This window comes from Calonectris borealis, chromosome 7, assembly GCF_964195595.1.
Source record: "Calonectris borealis chromosome 7, bCalBor7.hap1.2, whole genome shotgun sequence".
In the NCBI taxonomy this organism is placed as follows: domain Eukaryota; kingdom Metazoa; phylum Chordata; class Aves; order Procellariiformes; family Procellariidae; genus Calonectris; species Calonectris borealis.
The window spans coordinates 44,736,421-44,763,788 of record NC_134318.1 but is presented as its reverse complement, the minus strand read 5'-3'; the positions used below and the strand labels follow the sequence as shown (position 1 = coordinate 44,763,788).

Below are 27,368 nucleotides of genomic sequence, written 5' to 3'. Positions count from 1 at the left end.
CTTTCACCGTCTTGGTTGCCCTCCTCTGGACACACTCTAATAGTTTGATGTCCTTCTTATATTGAGGTGCCCAAAACTGCACACAGTACTCAAGGTGGGGCTGCACCAGTGCAGCGTAGAGTGGGACAATCACCTGCTTGATGCATCCCAGGACACGGTTGGCCCCTTTGGCTGCCAGGGCACACTGTTGACTCATATTCAACTTGCCATCAACCCAAACCCCCAGATCTCTTTCTGCAGGGCTGCTCTCCAGCCTCTTGTTCCCCAATTTGTACATATAACCAGGATTACCCCATCCCAAGTGGAGAATCCAGCACTTGCTCTCCTTAAATTCCATATGGCTGGTGGTTGCCCAGCTCTCTAGTCTATCCAGATCTCCCTGTAAAGCCTCTTTACCCTTGAGGGAGTCCACAGCTCCTCCTACTTGAATATCATCGGCAAACTTACTTAATGTACATTTGATTCCTGCGTCCAGATCATTTATAAAAACATTAATGAGTACTGGCCCTAAAATTGAGCCCTGGGGAATCCCACTGGTGACTGGCCGCCCGCCTGACATAAGTCCATTTACTATAACTCTATCTTATTATGCCATTTGTTGTCAGGCCTTTCTTACCGAGATCCAGAAAGAATCTGGCACCACCTCTCTCTCTGTCTCACCTCACCAGCCTCCCAGCCTCCTTGGTGCAGAACAGGAGTGGAAGAAAGGAAAAGAGGGATCGAGAGGCAAACAGAGGAGTGCAGAGAGTAAAAGAGGGATGAGGAGCCAGACAGAGAAAGGAGGAGTGGAAGAGACGGAGGAGGAGAGACAGGTGGATGTCCCAAAAGGGATGGCTAGCTGGACAGAGGCATGGGAAGAGAAAGAGAGGGACAATGAGCTGGACATAGAGATGAGGAGCCGCATAGAAGGAGGGGAAAGAGAAGGATGGAGGCCCAAATAGAGGGATCGGAGCAGAAGAAAGCAAAAGAGGGCTGTAGAAGTGGACAAAGGGATGAAGAGAGGAAAAGAGGGAAAGGTCACCGAACAAATCAATAGGGTGCCAAACAGAACGATAGGAAGAGAGAGAGTCCCCCGAGCCGCCGCACCACACCAGGGCTCTCATGGCAGGACAAGGCTCGGGAAAGCCCCCCTCACTGCGCGCCCGGCAGGCTCTGCGTCACGGCCCCCTGGTGCCGGGCCCAGTTCCCCTGCCGCGGATGTCTCCTGGTCGTTGGAGGCAGCACGTCTCCCGAAGAGTCTCGCTCGCCTCGCTGATGTCCACGGGCCCTCAGCGTCCGCGGGGAGGGAAAGCGTGCCCTGCGCCCCGCCATGTTGCCCCTGTGCGTCGTGCATGCGCCGACTAGGGGAGAGAGGGTGCCGAAACAGGCTCCCGAGCACCGCGCTTGCGCTAGCCACCAACGGTGCGGGGGAAGGGGCTGAAAGAGCGGCTGTGAGAAGCAGGCAGAAAAGGAAATGGCGCCCTCGCAGCACGGTACCACAGCGGTCCTGCCCCAGCACTTGCAGCGCAGCCGACTCGCACATAGGTGCGCTGGAGCGTTACCCTAAGTCGGTATCAGGAGCGGGCCATACGTACGTACCGCTAACCGCGGTGCGCCGGAGAGCAGGGTGTCCTGCTGTACGAGTCAGGCGGAGCAGCACCGACAGCGGCTGCGCGCAGCGCCGAGCCGCCAGCCTGCTGCTGCACTGGCCATCTCGCTGCAGGGCGCGTGCGTGAAACCGCTCGCTGCAGTGCACGAAGGGAAGCGTTTCTTCAGAGCTTTATTCAGGAAAAGCCAATGTCGAAGTAGCATTGCTTTCGGAGGAGGGCTTGTGGAAGGTTAAGTTTTATATAAAACCAAAGAAAAATAAAACTTCAGCACAAAATAAGTAACAAAATTAATGTAGTAGACAGTTGTGTTATTTACCTACAATAGTCAACAATACAAAGAAATTAGATATAAAAGCTTTCTTGGTCAAAAGCTTACTACGCATTTGGAACATCTATCTGCTTATCACAAGAGTGATCAAATACAAAGAAAGTAAGTGTAAAGCCTTCCGGCTTTCAAGAGCTGCCATGATCATAAGACTGAAGAAAAAAATATCAAGTTTGTTCTCCTGAACAGATACTTGAATAAAACAAAGACTTGCCAAAAAAAAATTATGCTCCACCACCAAGCATATTTGCTACAGGGAGCATCGGGATGGAAAAAAAAAAAAAAAGAGTGCAGCAGATATTTAAATCTTCCCTTATGTTACTTGTATGTTTTGAAGAAGTCTGTCTCTGGGAAAAGTGAGGTCAGTTTGAAGATACTATCTAAGGAAACAGAGGCAGGAAAAAAAACATCTCACAGATGGCATCATTTTGTATTCATTGTACTGCACAGTGACCAAGAACAACGTTCCTGAAGATGAAAAACAAAGTCCCTCTCCAGAGAGCATCCTGAAGCCTGAACATTTTCAGGAAATACTTATACCCCTGGGTTTTCCCTCCTGCCCCGATGTTCTTAGTTGGTATTTCTCTGAGGAAGAGGGAGGCTTTCATGAAGATACTTCATGCTTCCATGCTCTGAAAAGTCAGAAACAATATGATTGTCCCCCCTCAGCAACCACTTTGTAGTTAAGAGTCCTTCAATTCCCACTGGTCCACGTGCATGGATACGAGAAGTACTAATTCCCACTTCAGCACCTGCAGGAAACACACAAGATAAAGGTCGTTAATCCTCAGAAGATGTTCACTTCATACTCAGCAGTTTTGCACCTTTATGTAAAAACAGCTGCCTGCTTTTCAGTGACCTGCCTTTCTCTGCTCCTCTCCAAATGCCAGAAGTTATGTTTACCTGTTCCTAATTTAAAAGTTAGAGAAGCTTAACTATTAACATTATAAATTGTAATTTTCATACTTCTGGCTGCTACAGAGTTACTTTTAAAGAGAAAGATGCAAGAGAGATAGGCATCTCTTATATGGATCTTAGACTTGTTTCCTGAGGATTTAATCCTTTTAAAAAAAAAAAAAAAAAGAGATAAATTAGTCAAGTTCATGATCTTATGTCCTTTTTTATCATATTGAGGAAATATTGCAAGACCTAACTAGAATTTTTTAACCACATGGAACACTGAATGTTCCAGCTGCCATAGTAATAGCCTGCTATGGAGATTTCTGAGTTTCTACCTCAGGAAAGAATGCTTCCCTTGTCTTCTGTAATTCACAGGTTTGATGTGAATGTGCATCTGTTTGTTTAAGCAACTGATATTCAGTTTGGTTCCTGCCTTTCGTTCCTTAACACTGCAGGGCTGGCACACTGGACAGCAGCTCAGTCTGCCCAGCAGGAATGAAGCATGGCATTCTTTACAGCATCACTGGAAAGATAAACGAAAGAAAAACTGTTCACCAATTTCAGATCCTGTGTTGCATTGTTCTATCATTACATGCATGCAACATACTTTATTTTGCTTGAATAGAGCTTAAAAGGATCCAAAACATCTTTGCTCCCTGCTGCTAAATTAATCTACATAGCCTGTATAGCAGTATCAGCTAGTTCTGGCAGGAAAGAGTAATTAAACTATTTGCTGTTCTGCATGGATGAAATGTCTAGGCTTCATCTTTTCCTATGGTACCTTTCCTGAAAACCTTGTATTAGACAGTAAGACTAGAGACTAATCCTATCTTGCAGGATTGAGACTGCCACACTTTTCACACAACAGCAAATCCTGCAGTCACATCCCTGCAGTATTTTCTCTCTTACCAAGTCCAAATCTATAGCCATCAGAGAATCGAGTACTGGCATTCCAGAAAACACAAGCACTGTCCACGTGCTGGAGGAAGAACTCTGCCGTTTTCTCTGCAAAAGAGGCAGAGAGAGAAATAAAATCCAGTACATACACAATGATCATGCACTCCAATAAACACAACATAATACAGCTGTATCTATAACAGATATAACAATGCAACTTTCACATGCAACCTTAACAGTATTTAAACAGCCTGGGCTAAGACATGTTCATTTATACCTTCTTCCCAGTATGCTTATCAAGTAGACACAGTTGCAAATGTTACAAGAAGCTTACAAAGACTAGAAGAAAGCAAAAAGATGTCTAATGCTAAATACATCTGGTCTAGAATCTGCAAACAGGGATAGTTGCATGACTGGGGAGAAAGGATAGCTGCCTCAAACAACATTTTGCAGTCAAACTGAGACAGTTAAACTACAGAGTCAGCTCTCCATTAATCTCAAACATGGAATTGTTCCAGATAATGAAAAATCCTAAACTAAATTGCTATTGCAGACAATATTTGAGAAATACAATGCAGAAATACCACATGAAATCAGCTAACTAATCCAGTTTAACACAGAACATGCAAGACCTGAGCAAGCTCAAGCAGAGTTATGCAAGTCTTAGTCCTCTGTAAGGCTGTAAGCTGCAGGTCAGTCGCCCTTAGTGACAAGACTAACATTAAAGATCAGCTCTACTTCCAGTATGTTCCCCTAGCAAATCACTAGTGTACCAGGTCTCGCGGCAGTTGGTTACGGTATCAAATGCATGCCTTTTAGTGACACTCGTTTAAGCTCGGCAGGAGGTACAGAAACAGAAGCCTGCGTGAGAGACTGAATTGTAGAACATTTGTCTGAAAGATTGCTTGTCTAAGCGAAGAATACCTCCGGTTTGCAGGGGTGTGCAGGATTCGGTTGGGGTCAACCAAAGGTTGCGAGAGACCCAGCGCTAGCTGGAGTCACGAAGAACATGTGCGCATGTGCAGCCGCGTGCTAGCTGTGTGAAGCTGGAGCCATGCGGAGCATGTGCGCATGTGCAGCCGCGTGAAGAGCGAGGCTGGAGCCGCGTGAAGCGTATGCACATGCACAGGACTGTCGCAACGTGCAAGTACATGCCGTTGCCATGGAAACTGCAGCCCTTGAGTGGGGATAAAAGGGGCTGCCAAGACAAGCCCGGGGCAATCGCCCACTGCTGAAACCGAATCCCCGAGAGATCTGGACCCCAGTGCGACCGCCCATCACTGAAACACCAACAGATTGGACCCCCAGGACGCTGCGGATCCACGGTGGTGACTATTCTTGCACTCTATCCCGACTGCTTGCTTGATTTCTATCTTCTACTCTAGTCTATCCTATCGCTACTAAGTTTTACTTTTGATTATAGAAGTTGTTTAGGACATTTAAATTGGCGGCATTTGACCTCATTTGTGTCTTAATCTCGCTCTTGGGATCATATCGAAACCTCCCCCGACATTGGATCGGGACAGCCTGCTTGACTTGCACACTGATCAGCCGCAGATTAACGTGACCTTACTGCAGCTGATCCTCAGGAGTTCCAGGCTTGGTCTGAGAGTCAACCTTTGGCTGGGCGCAGCTCTAGCTAGGTTTTGAACTGGCACAGTGTTCAAACTGCATGCAGGACAGGTGCTAGGGATGGGAGCAGCACAGAGCTGCACAAAGGAGCACCAGTTCACAACAAAGAGGCAAGAAACTGCAAATTGAGATAAATGGAGCTTTTATACTAGGAATGCAGAAGTGGGAAGTAAAGGACTGGGAGAGGTAGGGGGAAAACATTTGTGGTCCTTGTTTGCAAGATATAAAAATGACATGGGAAGACAAAGTGGATAAAGTCTGATCTTCCCTACAATCCCTATTCCCTCCAGTGAGGTACTGTAGAAGCTCACCTCATCAGCCTTCAGAGGCCTAAGGACATCTCCAGGATTCAGGAGATGTTCCTGCAAAACCCTGCACAATACAGGAACACAAAGCAATTTGCCTGGCAAGAGCATGTGCTGACTTGCTGTTGGCCAACTGCTCAAGCACATTCCTTAACATCCTGGAATAAGGGCCACACAACAACATGTTTTCTCTGAGTTAAACAGGACTGGAGGCACATTTATCTCATAGGCCTCCTGTTGGTTATGCCTACTAGAGACTCAAAGAAGAATAACTACTGCAACGTAAGTAGTTACACTAACACCAAGAATTGGCAGTCAAACCAGAACAGTAGCTTAAGGAAGCAGACTGATCACTAACCATTCTCTGTGATGATAACATCCGTGTGAGAACTTCCGTACTTGTGGATATGTTCAACAGCCTCTTGGACACTGTCCACAACCTCAATGCAGCACTCCAGGTCTCCGTATTCTGTGCGGAGAGATTTCACTTCTGAAGGGCTGAATGTCAAGTAAGATGCAAACCTGGGGCCAGCGTGAATCTTCACCTGCAATACCAGAAACATTTTGTGCTTCTGACCATACCAATGCTTTCCAGGTGAAAGTGTGGTGTCCTGTACTCTGTGTGGGATGGAGTTAATTTTCTTCATAGCAGTCCGTATGGTGCTATGTTTTGGGCTTGTGACTAAAACAGCATTGAAAACACACCAATGTTTTGGCTGTTGCGTCAAGGCTTTCTCTTTTCCCCCCTGCCCCCCCACCCCACTCTGTCCCCCTAGCAAGAAGACTGGGAGTGTGCAGGAAGTTGGGAGGGGACACAACCATGACAGCTGACCCGAACTGACCAAAGGGATATTCCATGCCATATAATGTCATGTGCAGCAATACAAACTGAGGGGAGCGGGTTTTTGAAGAAGGTAGGCATTTGCTCAGAGACTGGGTGGGCATGGGTCCACTTGTGGCAGATGGTGAGCAATTAGCTTTGCCTCACTTGTGTGGGTTTTTGGGGGTTGAGTTTTTTGTTCTTTCTCTTCCCCCCCCCCCCCCTTCCCCTTTCTTCTTCCTCTGTCTTTTGCTTATCAAACTATCTTTCTTTCAACCCACAAGGTTCTTTGCTTTTGCTCGTCTTATTCTTTCCCCCTGTCCCACTTGAGGCAGGGGAGTGTGAGCGAGCAGCTGGACGGTGCTTAGCTGCTGACTGGGGTTAACCCACAACATTTGTGAATCAAATGTTCACTGCATGCAGTGTAAGAAAAATAAGCCTACACTTTGGGAAACTTAGCAGATTGGTGAACTAGCGATAAGATAAAATAGCTGACATGCTAGGTTGGCTACCTACCATGACAGGTAGGTTCAGGACTCATTTCAAATTATTTAAAGCAATCACATCACTTAGAGAGAAAGTCATCAGGCAGGAGGACAGTACAACACTAGTACTGGGAAAACAGCTAAAATATTGCAGCCAGCCCTTGTTTTAACAAAGCAACTGCGGTGCAGAGAATAACTACAGGAATGCTTCCAAGTTTGCCCCTACAAAAGACTTAGTACCTTGAATGGCTTTTACTCTTTTTTTTTTTGTAAACTGACACCAGCCCTCTCTGAAGCATGTGTTTCAGACACGAAGGAGTTACTGGTTCCAAAACAAGAAAACTCACGCACATATTTTTCATTTGTTATAAAGAAGATCTAACGCATTATCAATCTCTGAGTTTAAGCATAGCGGCCGAGACACCTAAACAATGAGAGGTAATTTAGAGCTGATACAGCAGAGAAATCCCCATGCAAATGAAACACAGGACATTTTGACACAGCAAACAAATGAGAAATAAGGCACAAGTCTGCAAAATTTGAAATTTGAAGGCTTTTAAGAAGGTATCTGTAAAATGGCATTTTCTTGTGCAACTGTAAATTACTTTAATTGCATAATACTGTCCAATATTTGCATGTTTCTTCTTGTCAGGACTGACTAGACAGAGGTAACATCCTCCCCACTGTATTAGGAGCTGGGTGGGTGGCAGTGGAAGTGCACCAGTCCTCACATTCCTCCCATCCAAAATCCAGAGATCTACCCTTCACTCTACCCTTCTCAAGAAACAACCAAACAAGACATGAAAAAAATCCATTAAGTGAGGACTTGCTCCTGACTATCTATCAGCTTCTTTTACTATGGCCATTTCAACATCATCAAAACATATGGTCTCTCTATTTTACCTGTATTAATCACTGCCTGTACACTCTATTTGCCAAGTACATCCTGCAGTGTGAAAATCCTTGATTTATGTGCAATTCACACTACTTCATGGATATTTGTCTCCTGATGCATATCTGCTACCTTTACTGACAAAACATTACCCATGTGAAGACAACTAATTAGCACACTGTCCTTTCTGCTGTTCCTTTGACATACTAGGAGGGAAAATGGGTGGGGAAAAAGGGCGTGCAAGATGAAAGGTTTAAAAAAACGTGGATGAAGCAGATTCAGAAAGGAGAAAAACAGAAAAGGAATTCACTTGGGTAAGAAGCTAAATGAGTAGATTCAAGAAGAGGTGGCTTTGCGTTTTGGAGGTTAACAGCAATTAAGTCAGAATTAAGAACGGTAAAGAAAGGGTTATGTATATGCTCTTCTAAGGCAGGTGATTATTTTTGCTATATAAAAGGGAGTATTTGTATCCTAATAATGGCACACAGCTGTCCTGAAGAAGCTGCTTTCAGGTCATTTCTACAGAAAAACTCGGGGTTGTGTGGAGAAGCAGAGAAAGTTCTCCGTAAGTTCATTAACGTGTACAAAGAGACATACGGATAACTTAAGTGTTATCATAAAACTGAACAGGGCTACACCAGCCAGACCAAATGCTTCTAAAGCATTAGAAAAAAAAACACAAAACAAAACACAAGTATGAGTGACTAACCTGTTCTACTCTCAACATGTCTATGATCTGATCAAACAACGGGGTTCTCAGCAAGTCTCGATGAATTAAGAGAGTTTCCAGAGCATTACAGGCAGCAGGATATTCACACTTTGAGTCTCTGACTGAGGTTTAAGAGTAGATAATTGGTTACACAACATTTACAACACAGATTTTGAACAGCATGTGAATTATTAATTACCATAACCATGTCGCATACTCCAAATACGAAGTTCAATTACACCCATGAGATTCAAGTCACCCTCTCCCTGCTTACTTATTCGTGTGACCTTCTCAACGCTGGCATCCGTATCCACATACACATGACAGATCCCTTCGCTGTGTCCCATCACTGGGATTCCCTTAGCAGCTTTCTGGATATTCCTGACTAGCTGTGATGAACCACGAGGAATGATTAGATCTATCAGCTTATCCAAACGGCAGAGATCTTCTACTTCCTCTCTTGTGTTCACCTGTGGTAGTTGCAATACAAACAGTCTACGGTTTGAACTCTCAAGTTCTACCCATACGTTTTATGCATACCATAGCAAAGAAATTGTTGATTTTACTCTAGGCGCTTACTAGTTGCACCGCATCTTTGACTCCGTGAATGGAGAGTGCTTCTTGTGTCAGATGATGAAGGATTTGATTGCTATGTGCTGCCTCTTTCCCTCCTTTAAGTAGTAAGCCATTTCCACTGGCTATGGCCAAAGCAGACACCTGTCAGAAAAGAATTTATTTAACATACACACACACACACAAAAAAGAAAAAAAAAAGAAAAAGAAAAGTAGTCTGTCTCTTCTGTTGGAATAACACCCACAAAATAGATTAAGAACAGGATTTTTAATCCTGTTGATTTACTCAATATTAATCTATGGCTTTAATTTTATGACACCAAAAATCATTACAAGTAACAGCATATTTAACTCCAGAAATGAAATGTGGAACAAACTTGAGTTTTCAGAGTACTATTGCCAGGGGAACACTGCAGTGGACAAGTCAAAGGAAACCCTGGACAGAGGCTCTGGTATGAACTGGGTAGCTGTATGGGCAATCACCCCAAGGAGAATCATTTTAGGTGCAAGAACTCTTGTCCCTAACTATTCTGGCAGAAGGTAGCTAGGGAGCTCTTCCTATGAGCAGGAAGAACATTTTCATTGTGCTGTCTAAAAACAGAAGTCATCAATAGACAACACTTGCTATAAGTGTGGGGAAAAAACCCTCTAGACAATAGGCCCAGCATCACCTGTATCACTTTGCTTTCATTTTCATAACCAGAAGGAACCAACTGATATTGTTACCTTTCCGTTTAAGGTGCCAGACTTCACCCATCTGAGTCCAGCAACACAACTAGACCACATTTCAAAAAATGCTCTGAAGAAGCCACTGCTTTTTGGAAGTTAGATAAAAAAATTACTTCTGCTGTTGAAAACGTATACCCAATCTATTCAATCTCCAGACACTAGTTCTTATTGGCGTTTTCCCCATTAAACTAAAAACCTCTTTAACAGAGGGGTGGTGGTAGGGTTTTTATTGTTTGTTTCAGTTCTTTGTTCTTTTCTACCTAGGAGTATGTCAGACACGATAAAGCTCTCTCCCCAGACTTATTTTACTTTTGTATCCCTTTTTGTCTTCCTCACCCTAATTCCATTTACAATGGCCTCATAATTTGTCCACCTATTTGAGAAAAAAATAGCATACACTCCTTTAGAAAACACAATCACCTCCTCTCCAGAACCTTTTAGAATGAACAAATTAAGCATTTGAAGTTATTTTACTATATTACTATCTTCTGGGAAAGATCATACGTATCATCATCATCTGTAGGTATCATCACCAAACTTGCACTCATTAGTGCATCAACTGTATGCTGTTGAGATGTGGATGCCAGAATTAGCCAGGCTCACACCTAATAAGCAGTTAGCTTAGTGGCACACTTTAAGTGCTGATTCATACAGAAAAATCTTAAGCCCATCAGATACATCTCCTCAGATCACCTCCTTTCCCCTTCTAATATCAAATGGATAACAACAATCACGTTTGATATTCTACCTCATCCTGCTGTTAGCAATTTGAAAACAATATTGAAAAATAAGAAATACTTCATAAAAATACACTAAAGTGTAATAGTCTAGGAAGCTTGCCTTACATAGATATTGTGTGTCTTTCTAACTTATAAAACTAGACACTAAAAACCAGTCTGATTGTATTTTGAAAGTATCTTGTATCTGCCTCTCCAAAGGTCAGTATCACAAGGGAAAGCTAAACAAATAAGCTTATTTAAATAAAGAATTCCACTCTGCAGGCATAAGATTAAAAGAAAGGTTATGAACTGATTTGAAAAAATGGAAAGGAAAAAAAAAAATCAAAAATTAAGACACAAAAATAAAAAACTTTGAGATTAAAAGGAGAACAGAAGATAAGGGGTTTCAAACCAGTTCAGTCCCTTCAAAGAATAGTAGAGTATGACTATACTTCAGAGTAGCAATTGGATTTGGTGGAATCTATAGGAAGCAGTCTGCGAAAGATGCTTGCAATTTGGCCTTGTAAGTATTAGAGGCATACATGCTATTTGTATGTGCTCATTAGAAGCTTATTAAATCTTAACTGGTAATCTGCAATTGTTTCACTTTTACTGCAACTCAAGACTGAACTCTGAGCACCGACCTAACTCTGCGTAAGCTCTCTCCAGGGAGCAAATCAAGCATGCTCTCTTCCAGGCCAAAGTCAAATTTCACCTGTAATTGCTTACCCAAACAAGCATGAGATGCAGTAGTAAACTAAGAGGAGGGAACTGCTCCCCTGCACTCAGAGACCATCCAACTATCAGCTATAGCACGGGACAGAAACCATGCAATCCAAACGCAGAGGTATTAAAGATGATCCTCTGAAGTTGTGTCACAGAACCTGATGTGAGTATGAGGACAGGAGGCTGGCAGGAAGAAAAGCAACTGTCAAGACAAGCTATTCCAAGTCTGTAAAACAAAGCTGGGAAAAAAGCCAGCAAGAGTCAGTCTGGTTTAAGTTTTAAGATAAGATAAAGGAGAGGAGAAAGAGAGACATCAGCTACGCAAGGCAAGAGACCAGGCTTGAAGTCCAGGAACACAGACTAGAATTCAACAAGGAAACATACTGGTTATCCATGAAGAACAGAGTTAGCAACAAGGAGCTAATAATAGTAGACAAGGGAGACTAGTGCCTTTTCATTTCACGGGAACTTTGCCTAGAGCATACTCCCTTTCACTATGAAATGCAGACCACTCACTAAATTCAGGCATGAAGTACCAAGCTGTCCACTGGTTGAGTCTCACTTCCTTTTAAAGTGCCTGTACCTATCACTTTCTCCTCAAATACCTGCTCATGTGTTAAAGAACTCCTCAATCAATCTTCCTAGACACCTAATGTTAATTGTGGGAAATAGTGTTGATAATGAAGTTTTTTTGTTTTCTTTTTAAAATCTATTACAGTTGCTCAGTAAAGTAGTCAGGAGAAAACACGATCAAGGTTGCCTCTGCAACGTTAGTTCAGCCCCCATATTTTCATGCATCATAAAAGCATTTATTCACAGCAATATTCCCACACAGCGCTGCAGATGAAGTTATTTGCCTTTAAGATGCCTGCCTTATTCCTGGCACAAGATAAATGACATTCACTTACAGTACACTATTCGAGATTTTCACTAGCCTTTCCAGCAACTTCAGTACTTAAGAACTTAGAGCACCATTCTTCCTCACACCCATCTCGCTACAACTGAGTAAAAGCTATCATACCACCTCACTGCGCACAAGCAGTATCAGTACAGGACAGACCACTCAAAGCCTGGAACTTCTGTGCTTTCTGTGCTCAGCCTTTTTTTAATTTTTTTTTTAATCATGTATTCCTAACAGTTACAGTTATTTACTAGCATCTGTATTAAACAGTTCCTGTTTAATCCCAGCCTGCAGTTCAGCTGTATACAGCATGGACAGGCAAAGGAGCCTCCCAAGCTGTGAGTTAGGCACTGAACATACATTCATAAGACAGATGCAGGAACTGCACCATCTGAATCTAAGATAACTCCTTCTACATGTCGGGTTTTTAAAAAAAAAGAAAACAAAAAAAAGGCTTGAATAACTCTGAACACTACAGAAGCAAGTCCTATGCAGGAAAAATTGGGATGCCAACAAAATCAATTTTAGAAGAATCCGAGCAAGAGTCCTTTAGGACAAGACTTCTTGCAACCTCCCAATTGCTCACCAACAGAAATACCCTTTCTTTTGTCATCAAAGAATTCCCAACAGTGTAAACTGCCCTCCTTACATACCTGTGGAAGACAGTCGGGACGGGACTCAAAGATCACAAGAAGGACGCCAATAGGCACTGTCACCTGCTCCAAATCCAGGTCTTTTGCTATTCGTGTTCGCCGAATTACACGGCCGACACTGTCCTGTGAGGATGCTGCAATCTGACGCAGACCAATAGCCAAGCTGTTTAGCTTTGATGTAGACAGACTTAGACGTTTCAACAAAGGAAGTGCCAATCTCCCTAAAAGAAAGAAAAAATTGTGCTAGAGATAGATTGGTCTGCCTAGGCTCAAGCAAAAGTAACTTAAACAAGTGGTGAACCTACGGAAAATCCAGATATTTCCCACAACCTAGCAAGAAACTTACCCGAGATGAAAAATGCACAGCATTAAGTCTGGTAGCCACAATAAAACCACTCAAACGTGACAATGATTTCGCCCACCACCACATTTTCACTTAATGCAGCTTAAGTGATTTGTACATGAAGCAACATCAACATCCACAAAGATAAGGTTTGTCCTATTTCAAATACTGCTATATGTCTGAATTTCTTACAAATTTCTAGCCTTGCAGTATTTTTGTAAGGTTTGAGCAGTAATTTCATCTTTCTGTTTTACAGGTAGAAATCCCAAAGCACAGATGCATGTATAGCATTTCTATTCAGACTGGGCAAGAACTGCCTGAATTTTCTAGTCTGAATATTTTCAGACAGTAAGTTAACTCAGCAATATCCCCTCAAGTACTCTGGTCAGTAAAAAACGTTTCCTTGGCGTTTTCCACAACGTGTTACAATTCATGATGTGTCATTTTCATACATTTGCTACCCCTATATGTACACATCCCAATCCAAACTTCTCAATGAATGAGTTTGTCTAACAGAAGGATGGGTTTAATCCAAGCCGCATAAAAAGAACCTTCCTCAACCAGCAGGGGACACAGTTCTTTTTTGATAGCATCAATTTAAGCATAGAGACGACAGCCTTTCCCTCAGGAGCCAAACACTCTCTTAACCAGCCCAGAAAATATTCACTTTATGCATGACAATAACAGAGATGATGTTTGTTATATTCCATTTCTAAAGAGAGCCTCCTTTGGCAAAATGGAGCACCAATTTTTTTTTTTTCTTCTTTTTTTTTTTTTACAATACACTGCTTGGTGTTTTGCAAGGCCTCAGTGTCTTCTCTGATGAAGGCACGTGATTTAGGTAATCAAGGAAGCTGCAGCTGTTTACACTGACAAGCTCTCAAGGTCCTGCATTCACTGATCTATAGCCATACTACCCAATCCCAGGTGACAGCAGATTTCCTTTGAGGTCCACAGAGGTTCAAGACAATAGGATTATCATGGAAGGACTTGAAATACTACCTTTATTTTCAGCCTCTTCTAAGTCCTTTTTGTTTGCCAAGAGAATTTCTTCTCTCTGGTCAGTTAGTAAGTCAGCAAGACGATAAATAATCTCTGCTCTCTGAAAGAGAAAACAATTTCTGAACTGACTTCTTACACAAAGTCCATGCTATTTGACACCTGGTCCCCTTCAGTTTATTTATGTTGACCACATCCTCCCACTGTCTTGACTCCCTGAATACTTGGGGCCAGCTGATTTTTCCAGCCTGCATCACATTGAAAAATGAGGCTGAATACTGCTTCAACCTTTACTTTGCTTTTTATTATCTTGCTTTCCATGCCCAGTCTTCATCACCAAACCCACAATGTTCTTCCTTTAAGACCACCTTGTCTTCTTCACGACAGATGCCACATTTTACCCGCTCAGCTGCAGAGCAGTAATTGACTGTCTACAGCTCCTCTCTTGCATACACTACACACAGAAGTGAAAGGAGCAAGTTATTCCAGTCAATTCTTCAGCAGCTTTGATTACAATTCATTTCTGTGTGATACTCAACGCTATTAAAGTTTTTTATAAACCCCACATGAAAGCATCTATTACTTCATAGCCTCAAGGTACATTATCTTTCTGTTTTTCTCATCTCTTTAAGCATGCTACAATCCAAATGATGGATCTAGCACATAAAGAATAGATTCTTGTCCCAAGGGGCCCATTTGTGTTATAAATCTGTTGTAAAACTTGCCACACGTTCAAAAGCTTAACAAGTGTTCTGTCACCTGCTCAGGCTGTAAAGCCGCCAGAGTCCTGCCACCAGCTCGAGACATTTCACCCTGCTGCTCTACTGTAGGACCTGCAAAAAGCCCAAAAATATGCCATACAGACAAAGTAACAGCACATGTGGAAGTGAACACTAGACTTTCCATCTTCTGATTCTTTGCTCAAAGCAGGAAAGCAAGTACAGAGTCTTAAACAGACATATTCAAGAAATCTGTTGTATGCTGAAGCAGGGAAACCTGTACCTGACACAAAAATACTGCTATGTTTCCCAAACGTAAAGAGTCATCACAGAGATTCTGTAAGGTCACCGTGTCAGAGGCAAGTGTGCACCATGTATCAAAAAGACTTGACAAAGGGCAAAAGAACACTAGGATAGGTAAGTCTCAGGGCATGGTAGGCTACTGAACGAAAGGAGGCATACTTTGAAAAGTTTAAGTATCCAACTGAGGAAAACAGAAAGGATTACAAAATAGCATGGGAATATACAAACAATAATGGAAGCCAAAACCCAATCTGAGTAACAGCTCACAGAAAAATTGCTTTCCCTCTGTCTCTCCCTGTGTGCATTTTAGAAGGGTTACTATAGAAAAAAGGTAGTTTTTTTCTTTTTTTTTCTGGCAGGACCTCAAAGAATCTGTCTCAAAGTGAAATGATAAGGAACAGGTTACTTCTGTTTCTATTTCAAAACAAGTCACCAGGTTCAGGTAGCATTTCCCCAAAGAGTTCGCAAGTAGCTCACGGATAAACTAGCTTGTGATTTTTAACTCTCCTGAAATTGCCTGCGAAACAGATGACTGGAAGGTGATAAATATGACCCAACTTCTATTTAAGCAGGGTCCCATGGAAATTGCTGAGCAGGAATTCCAATGTTATGGAAAATATCAAGAGGTATAGTTGAAAGTGTAAGAAAAGGACTTGTAGACACATGATTAATTAGACTTATTTAAGAAGTGTTAAAACAGCTTTTTAAATTGAAGTCATACTTTACAAAGTATGGTATGTTTTGGTGTTCTTTGAGAAGAGTGACATGTATGTAAGCAGATATAGTTGATTTTAAAAAGTTACTTGAATGTCCAACGTGTGTTCTTTGGAAGATAGAAGACAAAGAGAGGATTGGATAAACACTTGCCACAAGAGCGGAAAAGTGCCAGTAAAATTCCACAGGGACTTTTGCTGTTTGACATATTTGTAAGTGTCTCAGAATGGGGTCACAAGATTAAAAGCTTTACTGCTGATACAAATTTATTATAGTGGGACTAATCAAAAAGTGTCACTATCGCACTTTTTCCTAGAAAGCAGCTTTTCAGAGGAGGACCTGGGGTCCTCGTGGACACCAAGTTCAACACAAGCCAGCAGCGTGCCCTTGCCGCAAAGGTGGCTAACAGTGTCCTGGGCTGCCTTAGGAGGAGTGTTGCCAGCAGCTCGAGGGAGATGATCCTTCCCCTCTACTCAGCACTGGTGAGGCCACACCAGGAGTACTGTGCCCAGTTCTGGGCTCCCCAGTACGAGAGAGACATGGACACTGGGGAAAGAGTCCAATGAAGGGCCGCAAAAATGATGAAGGGACTAGAGCATATCTCATAGGAGGAAAGGCTGAGAGAGCTGGGACTGTTTAGCCTGGAGAAGGCGGCTCGGGGGGGATCTCATCAGTATGTACAAACACCTCAAGGGAAGGTGTAAAGAAGATGGAGGCAGGCTCTTTTCAGTGGTGCCCAGTGACAGGACAAGAGGCAATGGACACAAACTGAAACACAGGAGGTGCCTCCCATCAGGAAGCACTTTTGCACTGTGAGGATGATCGAGCACTGGCACAGGTTGCCCAGGGAGGTTGTGGAGTCTCCATTCTTGGAAATATTCAAAAGCTGTCTGGGCAACTTGCTTGAGCAGGGGGTAGGACCAGATGACCCTATCGTCTGTCATACTGTCCCTTCCAACCTCAGACATTCGGCAATTCTGCGATTTCCTCTGCAGACGAGTCACTAAGCCACGAAACAGCAAGTGTAATTCAAGCCAGATCAACACGAAGCAATGTAGAGGGGAAAAGGAAAATCAGACCTTAGTATTGTACCAAATAATACCATGAAAACATCATTTCAGTGAACATCAACATCAAAAAGCAAATTAAGTGTTTGGAATTATTAGAAAAGTCCTAGAGAACATAACAGAAAACATCATCAATCTTACCAAAACTTACTTAGTCCTGCCATCTCATAAAGCTTCATTTGCATCTTGAACACTATGTGAAATTTTGATTTTTGCCCATCTCAAAAAGGCCACAGTAGAATGAAAACAGTTTCGAACAAAAGAAATGGCGATGACCAAGTTTTTCGAACAGCTTAAGTACGAAACATCTAAGACCAAAACTCTTTCACGTGGAAGAGAGATGATGAGGGGAAAGACTATGTTGCACATCTTCAAAGTTAAACAGGGGCTGACCGCCCATACAGACAGTAGGGGCATCAAATGAAGCTATCAGGAGGAAAATTCAAAACGTTCTCCAGCCCCCCAAACCCAGATTAAAGCAAGCAGTTCTTCACATAGTTCTAGCTCCAGAGTTTACACACAGCATCTAGTTAAGGCTCTTGACTATTGTGACACAGAGCCCTGTGGATGCTAAGTCTTTACATGGGTTCAAAGGATGATTTGATAAATTCATACAAGAAATCCATTGAGGATTATTATACACAAAGAAATTCGCTTGGCTTAAAGCACAAGTCAAAAGTATCACTTCATACTTGTCCTATTCTGCTAAGGTCATGGATCTTTGGTCTGACTTTCTCCAGCAATTGTTACACCATCCCAGCAACGCAGTGACAGGAAAACATTCTATGTCCACATTTTCACACTGAAATCTTCAATATTAGATGAAAACCCCTAAGACTAAAAATGGTAAAAATTCTACTCATTGCATTCTTCAAATGCAAATCTGATGCAGTAGTTTATCAGCTGGAGGGAACCAGAGCAGAGGATTCAATATTTTCTATTCCTACTTTAAAAAATGCCTTCAAAATCCAATTTACAAGCAGAACGTGGTTTCCCAGTTATTTTAAAGGTCTGGCCAAATTTTAACTGTAACTTTTCAGGAAATCTCTACAACTCTCAATGTACACATTACCTCTGTACTCACCTGCAGGTTTTACCTCTGAAAAAAAAGTTCCAACTTTTTTCCCTTCCACAATATCTGTGATGACATGACCCGAGATCTTTGGGTGGGTTCCATTTGCAATCACTACAGAGGTGCCTCCTTGGAGGGCCCACAGAGCTGCTTTCACCTACAGTGAAGGATAGAGCCAGTTCCAGGAAATTCACTTGTTATTTGAATCACCACTCTCAACGAGACTTCTTGCTCCATTTTGATCTCCATATTGATCACTTCTGCTTTCAAATAGCATTCAACACACTTCAGGCATTTCCATAATGTAGCATTGAATGAGATCATGTATTTGCGCTTTACCTTCCTTTCCTTAAGTAGCTGCCACTTTATGAGCATACTTCAAATTTTCCTAACAGCCTGCTTTTTTCAAGACTTCTGCAAGGGCACTTTGGTCATATGTTCTTTTTCACCGTTACCTTATGTTGCAAGTTCTTCTTACTGTTTGAAGAAACCCAATTTTCTTTTTTGAAAAGATTCCGCTGCCAATTTCCCTGACATTGATTAGCCATCAATAATTAATCCACCTTAAGTGACCACGTGATATTACTTGTACTGCAGAGCACTGTTCTTGCTCAGGTCCTAGCCATTACCATATAACATTAAAATATTAACCAATATGTTTAGTTGTCTGAATTACTCCCTTAAAGTTTTATCAGCCTAAGCACTCCTCGTGGGTCTTAAGATGTAGAGGTATTCTCATTGTTTATAACCCTTTGGTGAAGCTATGAAGTTTGCTGAAGAGTCACTCAGGTTTCCACACAAAGTTTTTACCTACTTTGTTCACATTTCCTGTTCACGTTCTCATCGGATTTTTTATTTATTTACTTCTGCTTTTTGCTTGGGAGTACACCTATTGTCTTAACAGTTGTTTCTTTCAGTAGGCTCTATTTGAAGACTTTGCACTTCTGCAGTTTTGAATTATATGCTTTTCATCTGGCATTCTTCCCCCTTTTTCTTGTTATTTTGGAGGAGGATTCTCTAAGTATAGCATTTAGGGGTCATCTTCAAAGGTCAGGACCACAGTGTACTAAGCAATGTATAAAAGCAACACACATAAGATCTAAGACAAGAAGCAAGTCTGAAAAAAGAACAATCTGATGTCCACAGACAGATGGGAATGGAAATCACTGATACCATCAGACCACCCACGTGCTGAAGGCTGTCATGGAGGGTGGGTGGGGAGGCAGGCGTCATGATCAACAAGCGCTCTATGAAATTTAGGGGCAGTACCTTTGTAGGCATTGCCCTAACACCAAGGGCAACATGAGTGTCAGCATACTGAAGTTTGCTTAGTCCTTCTACAGAACGTTAAGCTTACAGCAGTATTAGTTTATTAGTAAGGGTCCTTTGAAATCCCCATGTACTGATTAGTCCTAAAATTAGCCTCTTTCCACTCACTTGAGCCATGGTTTAAGCATCACAACATGATTCCTCTAAAATTTCTCCCCCTCCAACATTTCACTGGTTAATGCCAAAATACAAAACCACAAACTGAAATGACAGATGTTACCTGCTGAAGAGGTACTGCCTGTGGTCTCCTTTGTTTCTTTTCCCAATCAAGGTATGGGCAGCATTATCCCACCACTATATTTAATTACATGTCATTTATTTTACTGCAAAAGCTTCTCTGCTTCCTCACTTCTACACTTTTCTAACATGGTTCTACAATTAGGTATTACAGTCCATTCACTGGAAGACACCACCTGTCAGATATGCCTATCACATAAAACTCTTGACTACCACAAGACCATCAACTGCTCCTTTTTTGCTCAAGTTTCATGCTGATAATCAAGATTTGTACTGTGAGCTACATTTATTCTATTACTCATGTTACAGTTTTCCAAAAATATCATAAAATTCTCAACTGTAACAAATTTTTGTTACAACAGCTGCATTGAGATTTGCCTGTATGTGACTCAGTCTTAAAGATACCAAATATCTCTAACAGATTATTATTTTTTACAATACAAGTACTCTATGACCTTGGCAGCTTTCCCCTCAATACCTGGAATCATTTAAACTATTCCAGAAGTCAGATCAAGGGAAAGTTGTTTCTAAATAAGCTCTGTACATCCCATAGTTACAAACACTCAAATGCTTCCTCCTTTTGCCACTTTCCAGTCCACGCTCTGATATTGAAGTATGCCTTACCTGATTCTTCAGAAAAGAAAATAAAACGTAAGATAACTGCTGAAGAATTTCATTTTGGTCTTTCCCTGCTTAGTCAAAATCTACTTCAGTTTTCACAGACAACCTTCCAAAAGCGTCCTTAGGAAACCCGCACCAATTAATACTACTATAGTGCATATCGCAGCATCATGAGAGACATACACTGAAGTCACACCACACTCATGTTTATACACTCACGGCAATGAATACTGAGGGCATCCGACTGTACACAGCACTAAAAACCATCGGCCCTCCTACCTCTACTAATCTTGTACTCAAGAACTAAAGTACCTTGGTCTCCACCAATATATCCTTCAGAAGCAAACAGCACACATACAAACTCAGAAAGGAGACAGAGGTATTATATCACATTCAAGTGACAGGGATTCCCAAAGACTTTGGATTATAACATAAGAAAGAAGTGAGGACCGACTCTTATTTTAATTTAAAACACCAACTTCATACAGTTCCAAATGTCACATTTTACAAACTACTGGAATGTAATTCTTTAGTTGCTCTTTTCAATTCACATGGACCTAAGAGAGAAGCTAAAGGAACCCATACACCATTCCATAGTACTCACAGAATAGCTGAGGCTGGAAAGGATCTCTGGAGATCATATAGTCCAACCTGCTAGAGCAAGTTACTCAAGACACCATCCAGTCAGGTTTTGAACATCTTCAAACATTGAGATTCCACAAGCTCTCTCGGCAACCTGCTCCAGTGCTTCAGCAACCTCACTGTAAAATTCTTACATTCCAATTTAATTCCTTGTATTTCAGTCTGTGCCCATTGCCTCTTGTCTGTTCCCTGGATACCACTGAGAAGAGTCTGGCTCTGTCTTCTCTATACCCTCCCTTCAGGTATTTATAAACAAACCTCCTCTTCTTTGGGGTAAACAGTCCTAGTCCTAAGCCTCTCCTAGTGTGACAGATGCTCCGATTCTTTAATCATATTCATGGCTCTCCATTGTATTCACTGTAGTGTGCCATGTCCTTCTTGTGCTGCGGTGTCCAGAACCAGACACAACTCTACAGATGTGGTCTCACTAGTGCTGAGTAGAGGGAAATAATAATTTCCCTCGACCTGCTGGCTATATTCTTTCTAATGCAATCCAGGATGCCGTTGGCCTGCTTTGCCCAAAGAGCATATTGCTGGCTCACATTCCACTTGGTGTCTACCAGGACCCCTATGTCCTTTTCAGTGAACCTGCTTTCCAGCCAGTCAACTCCCCAGCCCATACCTGAGAGTGGAGTTTTTCCTCCCTAGGGGTAGGACTCGGCATTTCCCGTTACTGAACTCCATAAGGTTCCTGTCTGCCCATTTCTGCAGCCTGTCAAAATCCATCTGAACGGCAGCACAATCATCTCATCTCCCTTTCCTTCCCAATAACAAAACAAATGTTCCATATTTCTACCTTGGCTTCCATGCCTCCCATTCCCACCCGGGATTTGGTTCCAAATGTTACAGACTGCTGGTCTCCTGGGTAGAATATGTCAATGAGTTTTGCATCATCAGATCCTGGAGGGCTGTCAAAGAGTCCTGAAATAAGAAATAAAAATCTGTTAGCGTTATATACCCTCATCTCCAAAGCTCACTCATTAAAAAAGGAAAAAAAAAAATCCATGAGGCTGAAAAGCTGTGTTCCACTTTACAGGATTGAAAACTTTCACTGAACCCTGTTTTTTGTGGGACTGAAAGCATGAAACAGTTAACAGGCAGACTCAAGAAGTAGAGCTTTACTGAAAGCATAACGGATGAGAAACCAAAAACCCACATGCTGAATAGCAGCACACAAACTGGGAGGTAGTGATATTTGGTTGAGGTTACAGAGGCAGTTTACAGCTTTTAAATGTTCAAAATCAGGGCTTAGGTATACAAGCTGACAACTGAACAGGCAAAGGATAGTCCTCCTCAACAAAATCTCAGATGATATTCTTGAATGCTGGGTTGTACAGTGATAAACTGGGCAATTCAGAAATATGTAAAAACGGTAACTATCAAATTCTGCTAAGAAGGAACACAACACTACAGAGACATACTCTTATTAATTTTTAAAAAAATCTAGTAATTTTATGTAACTATATTTGGAGTTGAACAACGCTTTGGTTTACCTAACACGTTAAACCTAAACTCTACCACCACACTTCCCAGAAATTCTATGGGAACAAATACTGGCATTACAAATTAAAGAGCACAAGTGCAGACTGCGTCCTTCCTTGATAGCTTGGGAAGGAGACGACACACATCTTTCCATAAACAAGATGTCACATTGAATGAATAAGCTTGGAGGATGGGGGTGTTGGGTGTTAATTTTTTTTACAAGTTGTTTTGACAATTGCTTTTATGAGTTGTTCTCAGACAGTCATTTCAACTAGAATTAACCATGAAATCCAGCTGAATCTGCTAAAAGAAACTGTGTTTATGGAAAGGCACCTCCATCCTCCTCAGGGCCTACAATATGTGCCGAAGTCCAGGATCCACTGAAAGAAACCCATCTGGAGATGAGTGAAAAGACTGTGACTTGGGTGATGTGGACTGCACTGACCTGAAACTGCACCCACTACCCTCCTCTCTCTAGAAAAGTAACTTCAACACCCATAGGTGACACTTATGTCACAGCAGCACAGCTCAGAAGACTAGAGAAGTGTAAGCCGAATGTCTGGGAAACAGAAAAAAGCTAGCAAGTTCCAGGTATCTGGAAGGCAATGACAAGGACTTGTAATGTACCTGTAATTCACTGAAAGACAGAACCTGCTGCCAGAAGAAACAAACAATTGTAGAATATTACTTGGCTTATAGTCCTGATTCTAAACACATAGCCTTTATCCTGCATATTACTCATGACTATATCATACAATTTGAGAAGCCAGCAGAAGTACCACAGTACATATGGTATTCTGGGTTCTGCAACAAGTCTCAAGCTCACATGCATTCTCACCCACCCAGATTCAACAGTGTGGCAGACAGTCTTTGGCTTATGCAACAGCATCAGCATTGGGTATATGCCTTAAGGAGTTGTATAGTACGTTGTAATTGTCCCTGTAAAAGATATGGACTGAAGAGATCAGTAAAACCCAAATATAGGTTGGTTTGACTATCGATGTAGTTCAATAAAACAAGAAAGTAAAGAAATGACTCACAAACCTTCTACATCTGAGAGAACAATCAGGAGATCAGTTTTCATTTCCACAGCCAGTCGTGCTGCCAGACTGTCATTATCCTTCACACTAATCACCTGCAATGCACATGCATATCAGCAGCATTGTATAGTGGGAGGAACTAGGAAATATTTGGCTGCAACATACAAAAGCAAGCTACCTCAGCACTACCAAGTCCTCTGAGCTACTTTGTTCACACCGACTGGAAACTCAGGAGGTGATCTATGTGTGAAAGTACATACACTTCTGGAATGCAGTAAAGCATTGACAAGCAGTGTGATCAGTACCTGCATTGTCCAGCTTGGTGCCCAGTGACAGATCAAGAGGTACTAACTGACCCTGCTTTAAGCAGGGGTGCTGGACTAGATGACCTGCAGAAGTCCCTTCCAACTTCAACTATTCAGTGAAAACCAAACTGGGCATGCTTGCTTTTGGCAGAGCAGACATCATCTGCCCTGCTTCCACCCCACAGCACTGTATCATGCCAGAAACAGACAGGTCAGCATAATCTTCCAGTACTCTCTGTCCACATTACTAATTTTGTATGTTTGCTTCCCTGCTGCAGGCTTCAGAGGTCCCCAATTATGGCATTAGTGAAGTACACATTAGTGCTGTACCATCTACAAGCAGGATCCACCCCCTTGCAACACATTACCCACATTTACCCCCTGCAGATCACTGTTCGGCTCTGGAGGTGGAACAACAGCATCATTAGTGTTAATTATAGGGACAATATTCATTCTTAAAAGCTCATGCAATGTTCCGTTTAAGTTCCGACGCTTCTGTTCATCATGGAAATCCAGGTTGGTGACTAAAATCTAAAAGGAGGAAAAAAAAAAAACCACAACATACTTAGCCTACCACTTTTCCTGAGAACACCATCATAAATGTATGTATTAACACATCATAACAGAGCAGTCATGCCCTTCAGGTCACTAAAGAAACATAAGCCACATTTAAAGGATAAAGAATATAAATGAGAAATAATCTTTCACAACATTTTCAGGTTTATATGCCTTAACTTCCACTGGAGGCCTTTCTCAAGCTGACAGATCACAGGCTCCAGGAATCAGCTTGGAAAAAAAAACATGAGCAGAACATAGATGCTGATGATAACTACTAAGACCCTAAACAATTTGATAGGTTACTCAAGACACTGCCTTTCCTGTTTTCCCTCCCAGTGTAATGTTTCTACTGTCACAAGCGAAAGGGATGCTTTGTCTCAAGACTTCTCTTCAGCTCTAGAAGAATCTTGGTTTTAAAGCCTCCCGCATGCAGACACCACCCCCTTCCTTCTGGTATTTTAAGACAAAAAGACCTCAATGTCTGCTCTGAAGAGACTTTTTTTTCATTTTTATTCTGCCATTGGGCATATGAGAACTAAGCAAACAACTCCACCACACAAATGTTACAATAGCACTTGGAATCAATGTGTACACTGACTTTTTTGGCATGGGCAATTAATTCTTTTAAATCAAAGGAATGATAGTTGTCTGCAGACTTGAACAAGATTATAATCCAGCGCAACCTACAGGGATTGTTAGCTATACTGTAAACATTTTAGTGGTATCAGCTATACTGTATTACAGGAAGAAGTTCCTCCAAGCGAGACTTCATACTAGGCTCCTAAATTCATTGAAAGTGTCGAAACAAATAAGGCCTTACAGTTGATGCAATTCTGTATTCTCAGAGTATTTAAGACAAGCAAGGCCTGTTTAAGAGTAGTTCAATTAATACAGTTGCAGCATTCAGTATGGATAGGCTAGGGATACCATCACCCACAAGTTAGAAAGGTTTGAGGAGCAGATAGACAGCAAGTTCTGAAGTGTGGATATGCAACTTCTGTCAGTTTTACAGAATGTGTGGCAATACAGCCACTTGTGATTTTTAAGTGGTGATCACTTTGGATCACCAACTTTAGCTTTTGTGAAGAGACCTTAACAGACCCCCACTCCCCATACATAAGAGCAGGACACACATGAACTCCAAAAAGAAAAAGCATATTTGCTTCACCTTGATGATAGATAACTCCATTTCAGAAATACTTAGCAAGACGCTCCTGTATAAGCTACCATCTACGTACAATAATAAGCCCCAAAAGTAGGATGGCAATGGAAATGTAAGACGACGGTAAAAATAGCAGCATATAAAACACGGAAAAAATCCGAGAACAATTCCATCACTGACTGAATTAGCAAGTCAGTCTAGGAAAGAAGGAATCCCTTACTTGAGCTGCACAGATGCTGTACTGCGTAAACATGGCCTCATACAGAGCCATTAGTCCACTCTGGCCAGCTGCTGCACAGGCTCGGGCCTCCAAGACTGGAATAGCCTACAAAATAAAGAACAGCTGTCAGGCAGTGACTTGAGCGGGTACCACCCAACATTCAAGGGAAGGCAGGAGAGCCCCCAGCCACTCACCATATCTTTTAGCTGACTCTGGCCTGAATGAAGCGCTTGCCTCACACTCTGAGAAAGCAAGATCTCATGACGCAACCGCTGCTTTCCAAAAGCTACAGCACCACTGGTGACAATCATCATCTCTCGGCCCTGATTTTGCAGCATTGACACCTGTAAGTACAGAACATAAGAAACAGGGCCTGGACAACGATCACTGCTAGCATGACAGTTCTGGCTATTATACATAACCTTACGCTCACCAGTTCTTGCTGACACAAGCGTTTTGCTTTATCCGTGGATGCGCAAAGCAAGGCAACCACTCTCTAAGATACTCCTGCACACCTTAGCCACTCAGGAGCTATGCAAAGGACTGCATGCAATTTATAGCTTCTGCTAAACTTTCTTTTCACAATACCAGTTTTTATGACAGAGTCATGCTTGAATTTTCACAACACATATTACATGGTAACACTTCTATAAACCTCGCCCTCCACCTCCATTGCAGATAAGGAAAGATAAGATACGAAAAAGCTGTAAAGTAGCAGCTGTACCTTCCACCAACCTTCTTATTCACCATCCATTCCCAAAGCTGCCATTATACAGTAACTTTGTATTCTAGAAGTGAAGAAGGTAACGCCGATAGTACACCTTTTAATTACTTCTTCCTTACACGCGTCTGGCTAGATTCCTTTCAAAGCTCTAAAGCTAAATGTCTTACATGAATTTAATTGATTATGTTAACTTTACTTCCCAGAGAAGACGTGTCCAATCGCCCCCCAAATCATAATTTCATTTTGGAGAACCAATCCATGAGTTGATCCCATCATTTTTTCCTACTAGGAATGAGGTTTCAAGCTTTCTCCTGGAGGAAATCTGCAAATGCTCAGGGAATCAAGAAGGGTCTGCTCCTTCTGCAGACTTCACAAACTTCAGTGCCACCTTCCCACTAGATCCAGCTAATGCCCCAGTCACGTCTTACCTAAAAATCTCACTGTGCAAATCTCTCCCTCTATACTGGGTCTGGCTGAGATGGAGTTAAGTTTCTTCACAGGGGCCCCTATGGTGCTGTGTTTTGGATTTCAGGACTAAAACAGTGTTGATAACATTCCGATGCGTTGCCTACTGCTAAATAGTGCTTGCACAGCATCAAAGCCTTCTCTTTTTCCCATGCTGAGCAGTACTTGCACAGCATCAAGGCTTTCTTTTTCCCCACTATGTCCCATCACAGCAGGTGGGCTAGCGGCTGGGCAGGAAGTTCGGAGAGGACACATTTGGGACAGCTGACATGAACCGGCCAAAGGGATATTCCATACCATATATGTCATGCTCAGTAATAAAACTGGGGTAGCAGAATAGGAAAGGGCAGAGGGTGGTCTTCCAAGGTGGCTGTCACTCGGGGACTAGCTGGGCAGCGGTCTGCTTGTGCGAGGTAGTGAGTGATTGCCTTAGCATCACTTGTTTCTTTTCCCCCTTCCTTCACTTATTAAGCTGTCTTTATTTCAACCCATGAGTTTTCTTATTTTTGCT

At 42.2% G+C, this 27,368-nt stretch overlaps 1 protein-coding gene across 14 annotated transcripts in view; it reads right to left on the bottom strand.

Moving 5' to 3' along the window:
* Positions 1-1,743: 1,743 nt before the first annotated feature.
* The window catches only part of ALDH18A1 (aldehyde dehydrogenase 18 family member A1), a 45,350-nt gene continuing 19,725 nt past the window's right edge, over positions 1,744-27,368 (bottom strand). For 10 of the 14 annotated variants that reach the window (XM_075155336.1, XM_075155334.1, XM_075155339.1 and 7 more), the window contains 15 exons: positions 25,863-26,012; positions 25,669-25,773; positions 24,101-24,259; positions 23,428-23,518; positions 21,698-21,822; positions 18,085-18,229; positions 14,957-15,030; positions 14,201-14,300; positions 12,856-13,076; positions 9,134-9,271; positions 8,829-9,024; positions 8,555-8,676; positions 6,007-6,193; positions 3,724-3,819; positions 1,744-2,666 (listed from right to left, as the gene is read on the bottom strand). In XM_075155336.1, coding sequence (XP_075011437.1) covers positions 2,485-2,666; positions 3,724-3,819; positions 6,007-6,193; positions 8,555-8,676; positions 8,829-9,024; positions 9,134-9,271; positions 12,856-13,076; positions 14,201-14,300; positions 14,957-15,030; positions 18,085-18,229; positions 21,698-21,822; positions 23,428-23,518; positions 24,101-24,259; positions 25,669-25,773; positions 25,863-26,012 — 2,091 coding nt within the window. In that variant the 3' untranslated portion in view covers positions 1,744-2,484. The remainder of the gene's footprint in view (positions 2,667-3,723; positions 3,820-6,006; positions 6,194-8,554; positions 8,677-8,828; positions 9,025-9,133; positions 9,272-12,855; positions 13,077-14,200; positions 14,301-14,956; positions 15,031-18,084; positions 18,230-21,697; positions 21,823-23,427; positions 23,519-24,100; positions 24,260-25,668; positions 25,774-25,862; positions 26,013-27,368) is intronic. The other 4 variants (XM_075155341.1, XM_075155340.1, XM_075155343.1 and 1 more) reach the window with 1 other exon arrangement.